Source organism: Bemisia tabaci, chromosome 3, assembly GCF_918797505.1.
Source record: "Bemisia tabaci chromosome 3, PGI_BMITA_v3".
NCBI classification, from domain to species: domain Eukaryota; kingdom Metazoa; phylum Arthropoda; class Insecta; order Hemiptera; family Aleyrodidae; genus Bemisia; species Bemisia tabaci.
Window position 1 is genome coordinate 17,968,785 of NC_092795.1, and position 21,328 is coordinate 17,990,112.

The 21,328-nt window shown below is 39.5% G+C and overlaps 1 protein-coding gene across 1 annotated transcript in view; it reads right to left on the reverse strand.

Moving 5' to 3' along the window:
* Positions 1-21,328, reverse strand: part of Epac (Exchange protein directly activated by cAMP) — a 188,059-nt gene that overhangs the window by 60,851 nt on the left and 105,880 nt on the right. Inside the window, exon 4 of the mRNA XM_019061818.2 lies at positions 2,087-2,233. Within this exon, the coding sequence (XP_018917363.2) occupies positions 2,087-2,233 (147 nt within the window). The remainder of the gene's footprint in view (positions 1-2,086; positions 2,234-21,328) is intronic.

Consider the following 21,328-nt stretch of genomic DNA (forward strand, 5'->3'; position numbering starts at 1 on the left):
CCAGAGGATATATGTTACAAGATAAGAGGAAATGGAGGTAAGAGATATGGAGGGAACCTCGGCTCTCTGAGGGTAGTCGTAAAATAAAATTCCCTGATAATACGACACAACTCTCGTCAAAATATCAATTTTTGGATGCGCGCCTTGAAGCACCACTACAAATAAGACAAACGAAACCAACACAGCACGGGAAATAATGCAAGAGATAAGGCGCGCGTTGATGGCGGCGCAGAGATACAACTATACGTGCTTGATGGATGTCCGTGTTGCGTTTGAAAAATTGAAGGCGCTATGGCGCGAGGCGTGAACTCGCAATTCTCCGATCTATGCTGCCAGTGTGCCGTTCGAATTCTGCATACAGTAAATTTAGAGGACGAGACTCGATTACATCTATCCTATCCTCGGCTTTGTTGACACACGGTTTTTTTTTCTTTTTTTCAATTTGATGTCTTATTCGTTTTTTGGATTTATGTACGTTAACTTACATCTAAAACTATAGTATGTGCTGGCGCCATACAAATCGCGGGAGCCGTGGTTAGCCGAGGATCAATTTGGATCAATCAGCATCTAAGGGTTAAAAGTATCTTTTACTTTTTCCAATTCTGTATTGATTTCCTGACATGTTTTAGCCGAAGACCTCAACCGAATGAAAAATTCTGACGATCAGATTCATACACGCGTTCATAAGAGAGAGTAAACATTTTTTAATCCCTCCGGTTCGTTTTTATTCAACTCAATGTATGCCGGACGGTTTTACTTGTGTTCTATTTTGACTTTTTATGTGCTTAATTAAACAGGGATATTGTTGACTTTCCGTTGAATTAATCTGAATAATATTAATGGTCTCTATCCCTCCATCCGCATTCGATATTTATGACTTGCTAGATTCAATCGTGGCTTCGTCCTGTTGATATGTATACTAATTAATGAATTATTAATAAAATCCAATGCCCTCTGGGTAGTAGTGTGTTCCGTCGGTCGAACGCCGTTATTCATCCGTACATTTTTCCCGGAACAGCATGGTGGTTCCCATCATCCTGCTTTAAGTCTTGGCTGGAATCGCATTCCGGGGTTGGTTTTCCACGTGTTTGCAGCCAAAATGAGCAAAGGACGCCCACATTATACCCAGTCCTAGATTCAAGATTCACTTTTTTCTCTCTAAAATTCTCCCTCTTTTATCTATTTTAATTTTCCTTTCTATGTTTTATTTTTTCCTCCTTACTCCTTTTTTTTAAAAAATGACAGTGTCTCCTTAATTTTTAAGGAGGTAAAATAGAATGAATTTTTTAAAGAATATATTTGGACGTATTTCTATGAAACGGACCTAAGCGCCATAGGGTGAGGAAGGTAGAGGGGGGCTTGGATTGGCGGCGGAATCGGGCGTCCGGCTTATTCCGTCCTATACTCGCAATGCTTTTCCATGGCGCTTAGGTCCGTTTGACAGAACGCGCTATCCGGGATTCTAAATCCCTCAAAAGGAACTCAAATTGGCGCTTAGTTCCGTTTAATAGAAATACGTCCATTTATTTAAATGATTACACGTTTTCACGTTTTCCTCCTAATTTAGTAAAAAAAAAATTAAAAATTGTTGCCAGATGACAGAAAAAATCAATGGAATTTTGAAAGACTAGCGTTTCTAGTCCCAGCTAATACGGAAAGTAAAAATGCAGCAATTATTATTTGGATTGCATTTTGTAAAAAGAAATAGAGCTCGCGTATGTTGCTAGGATTGTGCAACTTACATTCTTTATTATGAAATTTCTGGAATTATGTATTAATTAAATGAACGAAGGTAATTCGCGTCTTGAATTTTTATTTAATTGGGAATAAAGGTAAAACTTGTTTTACATGATCGTTCATGTTTGCAAGGTTTGCAAGGTTGCAATGTTTTGTATTTCCACAATCTTAGCGACATCGGAACGCTCTTGGTTCCTTTTTGCAAAATGCAATCTATATGCTCTGGAAGTATGTATTTTTCTTCTCTTTTCAGCGGCGTAAGGCTAACATGGAAATATTTCCATAGTAAAACAATAGATGAGCGAGGGCAAGAAATAATTGTGCAAAATCAGTTCAATAGAAATCTTACCTCCCAAATCATTCGGAAATCATGAAAAGGAATCCTAAGGAGCTCACACGTCGTTTTCGTGACAACGGCCGAGTCTCTTGATAAGTCTTTCAAAATCTCCTCGCCGAAAGTTGCGCCCGCTCTGAGTGAACATAGCGCCACTGGGGTCTGGAACAAAACAGGATGGTGAAATTAAACTAAAAGCATATACGTAAATAATAAACCCTAGGACGAGTAATCGTGTATTAATATCATGGCTTTTCAGAAATATCTATCACACAATGATGCGATGGAGAATAGGTGCAGTCGTTACTGAGCACGACGGGGTTGCATTTATTCCTGAAAATAAAATCTTGAAATTTCTCTTGAAATATTTCATAAAACTTCGGACAAATACGAAAGATATTGAAAAAAATTCGAAATGAAATTCTACATTAAATGGACTGCATTTTGCAATTTGGAACTATAAATTCTGGCTCGGTTTAAAAACAACGTATGTGCCATTGGTTTTCCTATGCACATAAGTGTTTTTTCAGATGAGCCAGAATCTATAGTTCCAAATTGCAAAATGCAGTCCAAATGGGAGGCAAATGATTTTTGCTTTTTGGTGATTTAAAGCTTGTTGCACACCCAGCCCCTGAAAATATGGTTCATATTTTCCAAAACTTTGTGAAATTTTAAGTGATATTTAAAAACAGCGCGTGTACCGTTTGTTTTCTGCGTGCAAAGTGTTTCTTTATAGATAAGCTAGAAAAAGTAGTTTCTCATTGTAAAATTTAGCCCATTCATTGATCTATTCTCACCTGAAATTTTTGTAAACGTAGAAGGTGCAATACCAGTAGATCTTTTTTCAAGGGACTTGGAGAACAAGGCGCATAAGTGCAGATTTTGAAACAAATGATATATTTTTCTTTTTATATGAAAATAGTCTTAATGCATATTCTGTGAAAAATTCGTTTGCAAATTTTAATTTTAAAGCACCAACAAATCAGTCTGAACTTTCTTTCCGCCATAATAATCCATGTAGTTTCGAAACTTTAAACGCGTATTTCTCGAAATAGCAAAAACTGCTCTTGTGCGCTTTGTCCCCCAAGCCTTTCATTCAAAAACATGGTCCGATCAAAGAAACCCGAGTTTAATGAGCCTCGCACCGAGTAAAAAATATCGGATATTCGAACGGAACGGGACACCAATCCGTCCCCCCCTCCCCGCGCGCGCGGTCCCTCGTTCTCATGTTCCGCGTCTCCACGCGATAAGTAAAAATAACCGCCGCAGGGCGAAAATTTAAAATAAACGAGAATATTAAAAGCAAATAACGGCGCTCAGAAAACAAAGACCCGAGCGTTTGCAAGAGGGAGTTGGAAGGGGGGGGGGGGGGGGTTGGCACGACCGCAGCTCTGTCGCCGAGGAAGAATTTGTTGCGCCGAGAAACCTACCCCTAACGGGATTCGAGCTCAACAAGTAGTCGTACGTTCACTACCCCTCCATGACTCTGTTGAGCGAGAACCGCGCAACTCTAATTAAAATCTCGGACAGTTGTGTGGCGTGCTTTGCGATATATCGATTTATCTGTCATTTAAACCTATGTAAAAGGATCGATTAACAGGGTGTTCGCAGCGAACACCTTAATAATCGATTCTTTACAACGGATTTAAATGGGGAAATATCGATAATCGATCATTCACGCCACGCCACTGTCGGGCAGTTGTGTGGTTCTTCAAATGGTGGTGCTGTCATCCGATACGCGACCGCGCCGTCTGGCAGTGTTGTGAGGCCTCAGGAGGGATCAAACATTTTACAGGGTCCGAGAAATGCTGCGGGTGGGGTTGAAGTTTTGCCCAGAAACTCAACATTTTCTCGCAGGGAGCGGCATTTATTTCCGCCTTGACGATTTTAAGTTGAGCTCCTCTGATGAAATATTTTAGATAGGCAAAAGTTATAAGGTCACTGAAAAAATATCTGATTCCGGTACTATGAAAATCTTTGAGTGAAATGAGTACGGCAGTAAACAACTGACTCTATGGTAGCCAGTATCAGAACTCTTGCAGCATTCAAAGATTTGAAGAAAAATTCAAACTGCTAGGAATATTTTTCAATCGTAAATAACACTGAAAAATAATAATGTTGACTTTAATAAAAATTTTAAAGAACAAAAAGTATTAGGTAAGCTCTCTGACCCTTTAAATTTTTATTTTTGTCTCACTTCGTTCCACTGTTTTATTGGGCCAATTTTCATAATTTTTTTTTTCATTTTCATTTGAAAATGTTGTTGAACGACCGAGAAACCGACACTATATCAGAGACCTCGCTCCTCTATTTTGACCAAAGAAAACGGCTGAGACAATTTTACAGCGTCACTGATTCATTATTAATAAAATCGACGCACATCGATCACTATGAGTCAGTGAGCCATTTTATTGATATACAGGTTCGCCTTATGGTGACTAAAGAGGGACGTGATGAGTGTCAAGCGTTTTCTGTGTCTGGTGACAGCTGATGAATACTGCCGCACTAAGGAAGAACGCCGTATGAACACTCGAGAGTTGCCAAATTTCCCTTGATAAAACATGTATTTTTTACAACAATCATGCATATTTTTCCTTGAAATTTTCAGACATTTTAGATTAAATTGCGTACAAAATTGTCCGAAAAGTTTGGGAAAAAAATTTACAATTTTTCCAGTAAATTCGGTTTTTATCGGAGGAAACTTGGCAACGCTCGAAGGTTCATACGGCGTTTTTGCTTAGCACGGCAGAATAGTGCAGCATCGGATCAATGAAGTGTGATACTTACCAATTAAATAGATAATTTCATTAAAGGAAAGTGGGAGGGGGGGAGGAAGGTTTCAATAATTTATCTGACTCTGACAGGTTGATCACCGAACCTTTCAGTGGCGTGGCGTGAATTGCGATTTATCGATTACTATGCCATTTAAACCTATGGAAAAGGATCGAGAAACAGGGTGTTGGCAGCGAACACCTTAATAATCGATTCTTTGCCATAAGTTTAAATGACATAACAATCGATATAGCGCAATTCGCACGCCACGTCACTGGAACCTTTACCAAATGACCGAGATCAATGATGCTCTATCTCGGAAGTTCATCATCCGATCAAGGTCGTTCCAAATCCTGTCGATTCAGGTTTAGGAATCAGCCGACTCGACTCCGTAGTTTGTCGAAAGGACCTATTCATGTGTAATGATTTTATCCACCGCTGTAGGCTTAATTGGCTTAGAGTATCAAATTACTTTCGGGGAAAATCGCGCGTCGTTTCCCAGAAGCCGAACTGGACGCCATTCTACAAAAGAGGGGATATATTCCTGCAAAAAGGGTTTGGAAATAAGAATCCTATGTATTAAAACACAAAGTTCCGAATCTTTGGATTTTCCTGATCTTTTATTTTTAAGTAAAAGCCCCTGAGCTGTAGATTTGCAAGCTGTAATTGTTTCTTCGATTTTCTCAAATTTTCTTACTTTTATCAACGAGTAAAGTTCTGCTGTTTAGAGCGGTCGTCCGGTCGCTGCCTGCTTGACCGTCGCTAAGTACCCCCCCCCCCCATCTCTACGCTCTCAGCCATCCCACCCGCCACGTTCCTTCGGCTATCATCATTATTATATAGATTCAACTAATTGCTCCGATTCCAAATAAGCTATTGCACCACCATTGCTGGCTGTGAAGGGCGCCCGGAGCAGCTAGTCCTCTATTTAATAGCTTCAGGAGATAGACGTTGTTTTCATACCTTCCTTTGCGGAAAATTTCCCTCTGCTTGGTGACATTTGATTGTATTAACAGGTTAAGATCTACAACAGACGCATCGACTACCTTTGTCCCAAGAAGATCGACTGCGTTGGAACGAAAAACGTAAAAAAATTGAATAAAAAAAACAAAAAAAACAATACCTAATAGCGCAGTGCAAAGATTAAGTATAAAGTGCAGTGATTCCGGAGGAAAATCCGAGTTTTAATTACTTCGACGTCTGAAACTTTGCTTTTGTAATTTATATTAAAGCGAACTTTAAACGATACTTTTAAAGATCGAACGTCATTTTTATGTAAATTATTAGAGTTAAGTGTTCACTTGAATCTTAATGAATCTCTTCTCTGACGTGTGTCATACGTAGGTATGTAAATTTATAGAGAGCTCAGCATTAAACTCCAAGAGAGAATATTTTTGACCTTCCTCTCTTCTTTCCACTCATCTGGGAAGTTCGCTCAAAAGCTATTTGCTCTTCTTCAATGATAAAAGCACCACGGGAATGATCAAATTTTTTTAAAAATACAAACATTTTTTTGGAGAAAACCAACTCACTTGCGTTTTTTTATTTTTATTTTTAATTTTTGTTTTTTAAATTACGCAAGTGAGTTGGTTTTCTCCAAAAAACGTGTTGTGTTATTAAAACATTCGAGAATTGTGCAGCCCCCTAACGGTGTTCATAGTAACCATCAAATTGTTTCATGTAATTAAAAGTACGTAATATTGTTCGTACTTCGATGAAGGCATGATAGAAACTGAACGAAATTAAGAATTCTTTGCATGGGAAGGTACAGAGGGGCACCTTATTGAGAAGGACTCGGGGAACATGGAAAACCCTCCCTCGAAGGGTGAACAAGGGCACTTTCGTAAGTCGGCGCGGGGCCACCCGGGACAATTTTGAAAATTAAAACGTCTCAGGAGGAATTGTGAGCTGCTCTTGCCGAATTCACTGTAATAATATTTCAGAGATGACAGAAAATTAATGTAACTCAGTTGTTCCTTAAAATCCCTTGCATTTCCTGGGGGCCACGTAGAGCTTCGGGGAAGCCGCCCTACCTCCCCTTCCGGAACCTCCTAGTTCCGCTTGCAGATACACATCGTAGCGAAGCTTATTAAACTGTATTGATCCGATATTCCCAGATTCCGTAAATGTGAGGTGGGAAGGTTGTTTAGTCTTGCGTCTAGGTCTAATATGAGGTTAATTCATCAAGAATCTGAGTTTGACTTAAACGGAGGGAGTTCAAAATGACAGGCAAGCGACTCAATCATGCTGCAGTTTTATTGGACACTGATTTGAAGTAAAAAATGACCTCTGTGTGGCAAGAAAAAAATTATATTATTAAGTATATATTAAGTAAATATTAAGATGATCAGAGCGAGAACAGCACGAATTTTAGACTGAGATAGTGTGCCATTATGCTGCCATGCTAAAGGAAAACGCCGTATCAGCCTTTAGACGTTGCCAGATTTGCTTGAATAAAAACCGAATTTACTGGAAAAATTTTGAATATTTTTTCCGAATTTTTCAGATAATTTTGTTCGCACCTTGATCTAACACATCCAAAAATCTCACGGAGAAATGAGCATAACTTTCTTCAAAAATACATTATTTATCCGAAGAAATTTTGCAAGTCTCGAATCGATACGGCTGTTCCGCACTTCAATCTGCCATTTCATACAGCCAAATTTTTCATTCTTTTTGCCTAAAAACCGCTCTTTATGCTTTACAAGCTTTGCAGCAAGATCTCTATTAACTACGCTCCCTACCTGCGGGAAGAAAGTATGAAGCTGCGTTGCGGGAACTTAACATAGAGAGGGAATTAAACGCGGCGCTAAATAATACGAATATTTGGCAGAAGTGACGATTTTTTGGAAACTTGAAAGGAGGGTCAAATGTTTCCATAATATAATCTTCACTTTCTACTGTAAAGGAGTGTTAGCGTGTTATTTAATATGCAGAGGAACTCAAACTTGCACCGTAAGAATGCGTTACTTGAAGAGGGAAGTAAAACAGCACGGAAAAGCGCCCTACGTAATTTTTAAACGGTCCGTAAAATGTGCTCTTTCAACTTGTCAGGGCGTGCTCATGCTTACAGGTTGTCGAAAATCGTTTGAAAAATCAAAAATTACTTTTATGGGCTGGAAATTCCCCGAAAAAGCGAAATTGAGCAAGTAAGTAAGAATATTCGGGAATAACTGATGACATTTCCGGAGTTACTCGATTACCGTGATCTCCGAGAACAGTGTGAATTATGTGATATTTTCAACGATTTCTGACGCAGAGCCGTCACATTTCTGAGGTCGCATCATGAGAGGAATGAAACAAAAAACCCGGAAGTCTCTGTAAAATTAAAAAGTTTGAACAACGTGGCAACACTGATCCCGCGCGTCTTGCTGACGCCCATCTTGTCCGATTCTTCTTTTATGTTCTTCACTCTTCGCGAGGTTATTTTCTCCCCTTTTTTAATAAAATTAAATTTTTGAATCTCCCGAGAGGCTCACTCCAGCTCACCAATTTTTATCTTTCCCGACATAAACACGATATTCCTCCGCCGACCCAACACAATCCAAGCTCCCCTAACTCCCACTTTCGCCTCGACAATTTCACCGACCTGCTCAAACGGATAAATAACATCACGGAAGTTTTCCCCTCCCTTTAATCTCTCTTATTTCGGCGTTAGACTCTGCTCCACCGTCGAATTCGTTCATTTCCTGTCGTATCATTTTTTTTTAAACAAGATCAAATCCAAACTCACGGCCAGGCTAAAATTTATTCAAGATTTGTGTATAATTTTTATGTCGTAAGAAGAATTATAAGAAAAAAATGGCAAGCGCCCTGTAGTTTTTCGAATAAAAAAAATTCGAAAATCCGTTTGTGCGGTTTATGGATAGTTATTAATCCTCTTCTTTTTCTTAAATTTGTACACTGGAAAAAAAACACATTGGATCTAGAGTCCATATTCTTGAGAACATTGACAAGAAAAAATACTCTAGATTCAATCAGATTTTTGCTTAAATCAAAAGGAAATCCGCTCAAATTAAGAGGCTTGGTTCTTGATTTAAGCAAAAATCCGATTGAATCAAGAGTATTTTTTCTTTTCGATGTTTTTAGGAGTCTGGAATCTAGATCCAATGTGTTTTTTTTTTCCAGTGTACAGTCAAATTCTTATATTTCAATGACCTCTTTGGAATCCTCATCTTAGTGTATTAATCAATTTTAATTACAGCTGTGCTGTGTAAAAAAAGAACGCACCTCTAATTGACTTCAGTGCGGAATGTTTTTTTATGTGAAAAATTTGAGTATCATAACTTTCCATTGGATTTAAAACAATTTTCCTTGATTTTTAAAACGTTGAAAGGCAGTTACGGAATACCGTGCCTTTCAACAAGAAATATCGAATACAATTCAAGCTGCAGTGACACACACTTCAACACAACGAGCGAGATCAAGGTGGAAGAAAATCCATGAAATCTTGTACGCGACACGCTGTTAGATGTGATGGGACGAAAACGCCTTCAATTTGTCAGGTAGGCAACCCAGCGTCCTAACTGCACGAATAGTTGTATCCCTCAGTAGCATATTATTTGTTTGGGCATTTCCATGTTCTTCACACGAAGACAAAAATTACAACAGTTTTTAAGGGATGATGAAATATGAAATTTGTCTTATTCAATTACATCTATTACTCTGGCAGTAGTGCGTTAAAATCATACTTCAGTTCCATCCGAGGATCCTTTTAAGTGGCTCGGTGGCTCTAGTCCCTCGAGGTCAGCGATGCGGATGAAAGGTTGAGTTTAGAGTTGAGAGCGAGACGATTAATTTTACTTTTCCGCGCATTCATTTGAAAGCTCAAAAGGATTATCGAGTTCTGGAGCCGAAACAAACCCCCGAGGCAACCGCCATTGTCTGTTTATTAAAAGCTATTGTTTAAGGGGCGCCACGGCGGTAGCGTGCGGCAGCGAGTTACCTACTCCGTCGCTCCTCCCACATAAAGGCATACCTCTATCTCCACATGAGCCCTAGAAAGCATTGAGTTGTACGTAGAACAGAGCTCACGTGGGAATATGGATATGCCCTTACGTCGGAGGGACAACGATTTCTCCCTTTGGAATCCCCCGCCCGGGAACGGTCGGATCTCGTGCAGGTCCGAACTTCGAACTGTAAACTTCTCTCGGGAAAATTCCGTGAATTCGAGACACGTGTGCGGGAAAGCTGTCAGAACATACAAGGGGCTACTCATAATCAGGAGGTGCGCATTCTTGCCGATGTTGCGCCGACCCGGTTTCGATAGTTATGAGGATCGTTCTTTGAGGGGTTCCAAATTGGTATTTGTGTGAAAAAATGTGTTTCTCCATCGAAGTCCATTTTAAAATAACGAAGTTTGGTTTATTCATGGTTTCATAACCCCTACGGTCAAGGAATTTTTTTTTTTAAATGAAAAACTACTTTTAAAGATGAATGTTCTGGTAACTAGTAACTTATACAATTAATTTTTCTAAACTAGTAACCCATACTTTTAATTTTTTTTAGAAAAAAAGATCGAAAATTTATAATTCCTGTTTTTTAGATGATTGTAGTATCGTCTAATGTTACTTTTCATTTTCATTTTAATTTAATTTATTCTAATTTGATTCAATGTTTAGATAGATGGATACATTATGTATTTTTATGGTAGTTACATTACTTTTAGCTGAAATAAAGAAATTTGTTTTTTTCACGTATTTGTTTCAAAGAAATCTCCATCAGATTTTTTCAAAATATACGCATGAAACTTCGCTCATTCATAAATATTCACAAGAGATTCGAAGGAGGTATTCAGCTCGTTCCTTTAAAGAAACAAGAAGTGATCCAAGATATTTAAACGCCGGAAAGGAAATGCGCATTTTCTGACATTAGCCATCAACATACTACACACACATATCCGCACACTGAAAAAAAATTCTCGGCATTTTTACCAAGATACGTTGGTACCTTTACCATCTCACTTTTTTTTACCAATTATTGGTAATTTTACCAAGACAGACTGGTAAGCTTACCTAAAAACTGGTATTTTTACTGTTTTATTCAGGTAAGAATACCACTGTTATTGGTAATCAATTCCCGGTAACCTTGCCATTTTATCTCGGTAATTCTACCACAGTCGATAAAAAATATTGGCGTTTTTACCAAGGTCCAGTAAAATTACCGGTAAAATTACTAATTCAATAAATGGTAATTTTACCAAGAAAAACTGGGATCAAATAGAACCCTAAATTCTTGGTAATTTAACCCTTTTCTTAGTAAATACACCGAGATTTTTTTCAGTGCGCAGCTTTTTTAAGCACACCCGAAGAGTATTCCGAGTTGCCATCGTAATAATATTGAATAATTCGAGGGCGCATTTTAAACACCCTCCGTTCTGCGAGATCCTCCCAAACAGAACCTCTGCGATTGACATCAATAGAAGTCTGCTCGCTCAGTAATTTAGGAGGATAAATGATAATATAAGAATGACGAGTCAAGAGGATCAGGAGACGAAGTTGATGGAAAGGAAATTTAATCGAGTTTCCCCACATGATGCTTTTCAGCACTGAATTTCATTGGTCCTGAGTGTAGATTCAACCCTGAAGTAACCGCCCTTGTAAACCTGTACTTGCTTTTGACAAGTAATCGAATCTATCCCACCGCACCGTGGGCCAATATTTGGGCATTTCCCCGCGTAAAATTCACAATTAATTTTTGAGCGAATGTGCTGAAAATCTAGCTGAAAAAAATTATTCTAACGATCGAAAGAGCAGGAAGTTTGATTTGCTTGATAGAGTGTCAAACAAATGCTGAATGATCTAGAAGTGGGTTACAATAAGTTTGTTTGCAAAGTAGATAAAACTAAGCTTTTACCTGGAACTAAGCGTTACCAGTTATGCAAAATTAGGAGGTCTCGGAGCTTATAGTATAGAAGAAGAGATAACTCTCGCATTGCGTTTGGTGCAATGCGAGAAGTATTCATACAGTCTTGTAGGCGCTAATATGCGTTTGACGCCGACCGCATACTGTTTGGCGCAATGCGTGAAGTATTCCTCCAGTCTCGCAGGCGCTGATATGAGTTAGAAAACGACCACACCGTGTTCGTCGCGATTATTCGAACGTTAGAATAATCGCGGCAACTAAAAAAGGGGCTTACAAGGCCCATGTTTTGTTATGACGCCGTGCGAGCAGCTCAACGTTGCCTCGTTTCTCCCGATAAAACATTTTTTCTTAAAAAAGTTAGGAAAGTTTTCTATGTTCGCTTTTTTAGATTGAATGGACAGTTAAAAGTTACAAATTTAAGCACTCTGATACATGATTCTTCAACGGAATTTCATGCAGAACACGATTCACGCAGCTAAAACTACTGAAATCAACTTCTAGCTAAGATACTAACGTTTTTATTGTCCATTGGTGACGGGAACTGAATTGCACGGCGACAAGAAATACAAAACCTTACGCGAGTCAAATTGCGCACTACAAAGTGCCAAATTTCCTCCAATAAAGGGGAAATTTCCTGAAAAACCTGTGGATATTTTTCTTCCAACTTTTTAAAGAATTTTATTCGCAATTTAGTCTACAGTATCTGAAAATGTAAAGGCAAAATATTCATGAAGGTTCTAAGAAATTAAAATTTTATCGGAGGAAATTTGGCAACACTTGAAAGTTCATACGGTGTTCTTCCTTAGGACGGCAGAATCGGTGCCAGGGCTGGTTACTGATTAGAGACCAAGGCTGAAGGGGATGGGGTTTACTTAAGGTAGTCAAAAACAAAAATAAATCGATATATAAAGAAATAAAACATGGATGTTCATTTGTAAAAAATGCACTTTAGCCAATCGACTTCAATCCCTCTATCCTTACGATTTGAAGCAAATTACGCTCTCGATTCCTTTCTTTGAAGCACAACTGCGTTTCTCACCGACCAAAAAAAAAAAAAAATAAAAAAAATAATCACGGGCTGTGGTGATAACGTTCTTCTCCCAGTGTGGGCTGATTATTGAAATTGATAGACACAGCGATAGACAAAAAGGACATAGAGAGTATGGAGCTAACCTATATTGGTTAAAATGTGTAGTTCCTATAGACTAAGGAGAAAATGATGGACTGACTGTCGGGTCTCTAGTGGGTTGCCGTTAGTTAGTCTATCACCTACGTCCTTTGTCTATTGCAACCATTCGCCTCCACCAATAGGATCCCTCCATATCCCTTTTGTCTTCTTTGTCTATAGCTTTGTCTATCAATTTCAATAATCGGCCCGCAAGAATCAGAAACTAAAAATGCCATGCTTCGGAGAACGTGACCGACAATAAGGGACGCCTTTTCGTAAAAATGAGAGGAGCTTGTTTCCGAACCGCACACTTCAATTAACGGGACGGATTTATTTTGGCCCCGGCATATTTGACATCCCCTAACAAGAGGCTAAAATTTTAACGAGATCACGAAGGACATGATTGAGTTGATTACGAACAATGTTCGGTAATTGCTGGCGGGATGGCCACCGGTGCTTTGATTATTACTCGCGATGCGCCTCTCGATGCCGCGCGTCACAAGTGGTGCTTGGCGTCGACAGGAAACTATTATTGACATTCGCGCGCAACACGCGTGACAAAATCAACGGAGCCCCTCCCCGCCGCCACTATCCCGGCTCGAGAGTGCATTTTATTGGAAATTGCATTATCTAACACTCTGTACGTCCAAAACTATTCCGGCGATACGCCCGGGAAAAATCACTCACCAAGAGGGGGGGGGGGTGCTCTTGAACAGTATGCTACCGTGCTAAGGAAAAACGCCGTATGAACCTTTGAGAGTTGCCAAAATTCCGGCGAAAAAATGTTTACGTTTGAGGAAAATTATGAATATTTTTCCGATTAATTTTCAAGAACTTTAGGTAAAATTGCGAAGAAAATTTTGTGAAAAATTGGAAGAAAAATATTTACACATTTTTTCGGAACTTCGCGATTTACCAAAGAAAATTTGGCAACGCCTAAAGGTTCATACGGCATTCTTCCTTAGCACGGCAGCATGGTACGCCGCACAGTGGATCGAATCAATCAGAGAGGTCGGATATGAAATTATTCACCAAAACAGCATGTTTTTTGGGAAATCGGAGTGTTTAAGAACGCGGAGGCTAAAATTCGACTTGTTTGACCCAGCCTGGAAAAATCGGTCAAATAAAAGATTTGTCTCCGTTCACCTAGGTTCTCTACCTTTTGGATATTTGACCAAATTTGGGAAACTTACTCGAGCCAATTCGGTTCACCGATTCAATAAGGCGCGTGAATTTGGATCCGAGCGTTTCTTCCAGCGGAACGAGGTTGACTGAAGTTTTTGTATGATCCAGAAAAATTCCACGCGCACGCAGAAAAAAACCTCGTGCGTGGGACCCAAAGCTTAGGTCATATGGATCACTGAAGTTTTCAGATTGAGCATCTGAACACTTTAGGTCTAGCTGTCGAGGTTCGGATCACACATCTGAAACGTCAGTTCTTACATCTGAAGTACTTCAGATGTAAGAACCGAAGTTTTTCGGATGTGAGAACCGAAGTACTTCAGATGTAACAACTGAAGTCTCAGATGTGTGATCCAAACCTCAGCAGCTGGACCTTAAGCGTTCAGATGCTCAATCCGAAAACATCAGAGATCCATATGACCTAAACTTCGGGTCCCACGCACAAAGTTTTTTTCTCTGTGCGGACGGCAACTACGCATTGTTCATCACGTGCGCGTCAATTAGCGTGTCACGTTCTGGCCGCCAGATGGCTCGAACGAAATTTTAAATGTTAAAAACGGGAGAAACACTACGACGGAATTATAACAAGTTTATAACAAAGTTCGCTCCCTTTATTTGCATTACGTGATTTGCAAGTTGAAAATATCGCCGTGCTCTCGCGGCGCGGCGGCGTCCCGAATTTGAACGGTAAAAGATCCATTTTTTAGGTACTAAATTTAAGTTTACCAGTGAATTTTTTCGTCTGCGCCGTACGACGAGCTAATCACCGAAAAGAATTAGCATGCTGGATGTCGAAAAAATGCAAGTGACGACCTCACAACATTTGTCTCAACTGCCCCTGCAGTTTATTGAACATTCTCTGGAAGTAAAATTAACAGCGAGGACGGTTGAGATAAACGTTTTGAAGTTAGCGTAAACATTTTAAACGACTAGAGTATTAATTCAACATCCTAATTTTTCTTTGGTGTTAAGGATTAGTATAGTGGTGACATTTGGAAAGTAGGAAGTGTAAAATATTATTGAAGTTTTTGAGTGGGGAAAAAATGTATGTTCATAGAATTTCCGAAAGGCGGTAGAACTGCGTCTTGACTGTTCTAGCACAAAAATCTTTCCTAAAATTTGTCCCTGATAAACTGCTCTAAGCTTTGTTAATATTTAATCTTGAATTGCAAAATACACCAGTTAAACAATTGACTAGATTTCAGGTTAATTTGATTCACAGAAAAAAAATTGAATGAACATCGAGCAATACTTGGCAAAGGAGCTTCTGTTCGAATTCAGCGCAATATTATAAATTATTTCTAATTCTTATGATAAGCTACATCTTAAAATAAACACATATTCCGTCATTGCCCGGATGACGGAAAGCAACTTCATTTTAAAGCAGCAAAATTGACCTAAATAATTTAATTTTTCAAAAGAATTTTGCCTCGCGGTCTAAGTCCAAAATTTTGCTAACAGTGCCCAAAATCAGAGGAAACCCCAGAAAAATCTCCCATCAGAATTATTATCAGCCAGTGGAAATTTTGCAATATTGAAATGCTCCTCTTACGTCTTATCTTCCTAGACAATCAAACCTAGAGGCGCTAGACTTTGAGTTCGCAAACTAAATTAATTTGAAGGAATTTAAAATGAATCAGATTTTTGATAACATACCGATTCAGGACTTCAAGGGGAACTTCATTTAGTGTATGTGGTGACTTCATAATTTGGTTGTTTATTTGAATTTGCTAGAGCGGCAAAGTTCGATAGGTCAATAGATCACGAGGACTCAAATTGAGGTTTTTTTTCTTTTTTTTCTTTTTTTTTTTCGTTACATCGAATGGCGTAGTAATAAATCGGTATACAGCACGAGTCTTTTTACCGTCTTTTGTTCTCGTGGATAATTCTAGCGGAGAATTAAAGCATAGGGGTTATTCCCTCTAATCCCATCAAGCGTGATGAGGTCCGAGGCGGGCAAACTTTAACTCAAGTTTCTACGTGAGCTAAGGATTTTACGCAAGGCTCAAACGTGGGGATGACGGAAGTGATGAAACGAATTTTCAGTTTGTTTGACCGACTTTCACGGGTGCGTTTCAAAGCTTCTCTTTTGTTGCCGAAAGTTCACGCACATGTTGATACCCAATTTTCGAACACAAACACAACATTCGGTGAGACGCGGACCTTAATTTCAATGCAGCGTCATGCCCTTTTGTCAGTTGAATATGACTTCGGGCGGGTTGGTCGAACGCCTTTTACAGAGAAGTACGTGAGAGCCCTGGCAACTCTTCGGAACTCATACTCCTCTTCAAACGAACCGCACAATTGTATATATTTGGACGTTCTGCCAAACAGAACTATGTGCATTATGACGTGAGCCCTGTTGTGCATATATTCTTATGGGTCTCAGGGCTCATGTCGTAATGCACACAGTTTCGTTCGGCAGAAATACGTCTATTTGAAGGAACGGGTCGGTCGGATGGTTCATTCCGGCCATTGCCGCCGATCAGTATGAAGTATTAACATAGGTCAAGAAGCACGAGTGCACCCTATAACTTATTAGTAAAAATGTTGAAGATGATGTGGACCACATTCAACAGACATACATTAAGTTTCAACCGAAAAAAGGTGTTGAAAATTGTATTCTTCTGGAAGATTAAATGTTTTGGACAAAATCCAACGTCTATTATCACGCTCAAAGCATTTTTTTTCGAGTAGATAATTAAAAACTACTCTCAACTCGTTGTTTTCCAAAATGCGACTCGCTGCATTTCTGTTAGACTCGAACCAGCTGTACTCGATTACTTTTACATATTCTACAACAAGCAAACCCTTTTCAAAAAACTTAAAACCTGCCGAACTCGATTCAAATTACACTATTCGGTGGTGCTATCATGTGCAGAAGATACGACTTTTACTATGATATGATGTATAAATATTTCCAGATTAATTGAAGGCAGAAATGTAAAATAATTGACAATGGGGCTTTTGCCCGTAAAATCAGGTCTAAATAATATGAGACGAGTAACTGCCGCAACAACTTATCGCTATTTTGTGTTTGTATTTTCATTTATTATTTCTCTCAAATGTTATTGAATATTTTAATCACTCTATTTTATCTGTACAAAAATGACATGAAAATGCTATTACTTAGCATATTCCGTCATCACTTGCAGAAAGATTTGGAGGCCCTTCGGTTTCTTTGATGATAAAGCTTGGATACAACTATTCGTGCTTAAGGGATGTCCGCGTTGCATACACGAAAAATTGCAGGCGTTTTGGCTGTCGCCAAAGTCTCAACGTCTGGCTGCAATTCATAATATTTTTGTGCAGCGAATATATATTACGTTGACCGTGAAATCGCAGCGGAATGCGGGAGGGATATAAAGCTGTGTTCCAGAATTGCCAAATGATACAATTTAATCATGATAATTATTGCAGCACGCCGTAATCATCAAGAATCAATAAATTACACCAATACCATTGATGAAACTGTTGTTGGCAGTGATTCACGGACGTGATATTTGCGATGGCCCTGCGAAAATGGGTTCAGTAGAAAGTGAAATCGTCATGCAGCCGACAATTAGGGATTGACTAGGCCGACAATTTAGGATTGATTGCAAAGACTTGAGGTGTTCAATCTTTGAATCGCAGAACCAGGCTTTTTCCATGTGCGACATTTTCCATAAAAATTAAATAAGATCAAAACCCGGATTCGATGGTGATTTTAAGCGCTCTATGCTTTTTTCTGTCTTGTAGATTCATGTTTTAGGAGGGGGAGGGGGGGGGGCGGCAATTGGCAGGAAGCTGTGTTTACGAACGGAATGCATTTTAAAACCCAGTAAGCTAGTAACTTTTTCGGGTTTTTCTCCCTTCTCAGATAAATAATTATTTTTACTTGTTTAATCCATAAATGCATAAAAATGTTTTGTAATGTGTATTTATTTTAAAATTTTCAGGGCTACAAATCCCAGGTTAAGTGGCCTTGGAAGTTGTTTACTCCACCAAAAAATGCTAATTTTGACCCTAAAAATCAACTCCTGAAGTACTTCTACTTAACCTGAATCGCCCCGTGTATTTTCTAAAATCACCAAACTATTCCAAGATTCGATAATCAAGTGGTCTGTATTTTTTTTGCTGCCCTATAATTGGACTAAATTTTGCAATTTGGAACTATGAAGTCTAGCCCGGTTCAAAAACAACGTATGTGCCATTAGTTTCCGCATGCACGTAAGTGTTTTTCCGGAAGAGCCAGAATTTTTTGTTCCAAATTGCAAAATGCAGTCCAATTCCTTTCCAAGTAACCAGGTGAAGATTCCCAGTTCCCTTGTCGAGAGTTGCCTGATTTCAGGCCCTCGAGTATCGTTTTCCAACCACGTGGAAAGTGACGGGACGGTTCCCGGCCGCGGTAGAACCGAGCTGAAAGCAGAACAAGAATTGGTGTTAAATTATGCAAGCGGTCTGTGTCACTGACCCCGCTCGATCCGGCCTTCGCAGAAAACTACCCCCCGGGTACGACTCGCACAGAGAATATTTGCATACAAAATGAAATTTTATAGATTTATAATTTATTTTTTTCCTCGGCGCAGCAGAGCGATATTTCCACCTTCGATCCTCCAGCGGCGGAATGTACTCATCAAAATTTACAACCCTATTTTCATTGAGCTTTCTCGCGTTCCCTTCCCGCCGCCTGTTGAATAGGAACTCGTGCATCAACTCAAAGAGGAGGGATCAACCTGGTTCTCGGGAAAAAGGTTTGAATAATTTTTCAATTCAGTTGTAACTTCGTGTTATTCCATACATACGTTTATTAGAACCTCATTTGTGTCTTAATTATTTCCTTTGTGCCGTTTTTCTGATTGAATTATGAACTGAAGGGTACTTCTCCGTTACAATGCCCACGGCTTGTAGCTACATCGAAAGCTCCAGTCTGTAACTGTGCCTAATGTATTGACGATAACTATATCTGAAGCAATAGCTGAGTCTAGATGGTTATATTCTCGGCGACAGCTGTTCAAGGTTGTATCTGTAACGATAAAGCTACTATATCGACGGCGTAAGTTCGCAATCACATCCCTCGTTTGCGGTGTCTGAAAATCTCCGCTTCTAGGTATGTTATTTCTTCAAATGAAAACAAATTGACATCATTCCTTGAAGTTTTTGCAGAATTTTCTTGGCGCAGAGAAGGAAAATCACGGCAGTTTTTAAGAATTGCCGTGGAGTAGTTTTCCGTTTAAAAAATAAAGTATGGCAGGAAGTCTGCGACGTTGCAAACTCAGTTATGTGATTGCCGACTTACATCGTCGATGTATGGTCTATGGTCTACCTTTTTGACAACAGTGTAGTCTTCGCCAGCGGTACGCAGACTGGTTTCGAGTGTAGCGTGACGTAAAACCATTTTGTGTGATTTTACAATGCGGATTATGCCTGTTGCCTCTGGCAGTCTTGATGACTTGGCGCTTAAATGAAAGGTCTCACCGGAAAAACAAGTGGAAAAGCTCTGATAGGTTCGTATTGGAACACCCTGGTAAGAATTGGCAGTAGGATCTGTGAGCAGTAGTGATCTTCCAAAACATCATAGACCTACAGCTAGCTGTAAGATTTCCAATAGCTTCCACATATAGCCGGCAACACAATTTCTCATAGCCTTTTATAGCCGATGGCGATTAAGCAACAGCCTGGCGATAAAGTGTATGCTAAACGTTACTAATTACGGATGCTAAGACTTAGTGAGTTTTTGGACTACCGCTCTCTTTTTGGGCCGCAGTATCTTGATTTAATTTGCGAGGAAAGCTCCGTGCTTTTGAAGGATGCCTGCCATTTCTAATATGTTGGAGCGCCTTCAATTTCGTATGACACTGTGCAATACCTCTGGTGTGAAACAGTTGCTTTCACGCTGCGGCGCGGCTCGGCGGGCGGGCAGCCAGCGCTGAACGCGCATTGGCGCCTACAAACCTAACAAGGATACTTCACGCATTGCGTAATGCGTGAAGTATCCCTGTTAGGTTTGTAGGCGCCAATGAGCCGTCGGTCCGCTTTGTATTAGGCTCTAATATTTAATCTCGCGGAGTCAGCGTTTTTCAACTCATGACTTTGAAATGTTTGCACACTCTGTATGGATTATTCTCATTTTAATTGATGAAAAAAAATATGTACATATAGGTAGTAAAGGAAAATATAATGTGCGTTTTGTAAATATTAAGGTGATTCCGTACAAACTTAAGGATTTACAAAGTACAAGAATTTCTACACAATTTCATATAGCCTTTTATAGACAATGGCGAAAAAGCAACAGCCGGGCGATAAAGTGTAAAGCCCGGCGATAGGAACTATAGCCCGGCTGTATAATTTTTTATCGCTTCGTGTAGCCCGGCCGTATGATTTTTTTCCACTCTCTACAGCCAGCTATATGATTTTCTATCGCCCTCTTCAGTCGGCTGTAAGAACTCCTATGGTATTTTGAAACGCAGCTCCTATCGCCAATTTTTACCAGGGAAACGCTCAACTATTTTTTACGTAGGCGCGTATTTAAGATCCCCGAAGAAGATGAGCACCGTGGGAGTGAATTAACTCGCTCTCCAAAATTTTAACCATCAATTTTGGGAAAACTAAACTACAGCTAAAAAAATTAATCACAGAAAAACGATTATCGTCCTCCGCGCTTTGACGTCAGAACTATTAAATGAAGGTATCACAGATTAATCTTTTTTAAATATGTGAGGCCCCTGTCCGCCATCTTGTTGTTGAGCTAGTGCACCATTTGAACACATTGTCACTGGTATACTATAATAATTTCTGGAGACAGGTTGAACTCAAAAAGAGCTTTCTATTGGCTGAGGAGTTAAGAAACCAATATATTCCCTTCTCTTTCGGTCGCCGTTGAAAAAAAAAAAAAAAAAAAAAAAACAATTTTTTTATTCTTCAACTCAGAGAGTCTGGGTCAGCGCTACGTAATTTTTTATTGGGGGGGGGGGGGGGCAATTGCAGCGCAGGGCAATGAAGCTTTATTTATAATTTGATTAAGTAATGCCGGTACAGTTTTTAACTTCATTTATTCCCTCTCGTGAAACAACTTCGGGAAGCCAGAGGCAATCAACGTGAAGTTTTTTGCTCCCGAAAAAAAGGACCCCGATCCGTTTGCCCGTTGAACGGTGTGCAGATGGTTGAAAAATACAAATCTCCCGAAGGCAGCGGTTTAAATGGGGTCGGGTTTTGAAAAGGAGCGAGAGTTTTTGAGTCTAATGAAAAGTAGGGCCGGAGCCCCCCGGAGGAGAGAATAGGTACACGAGCTG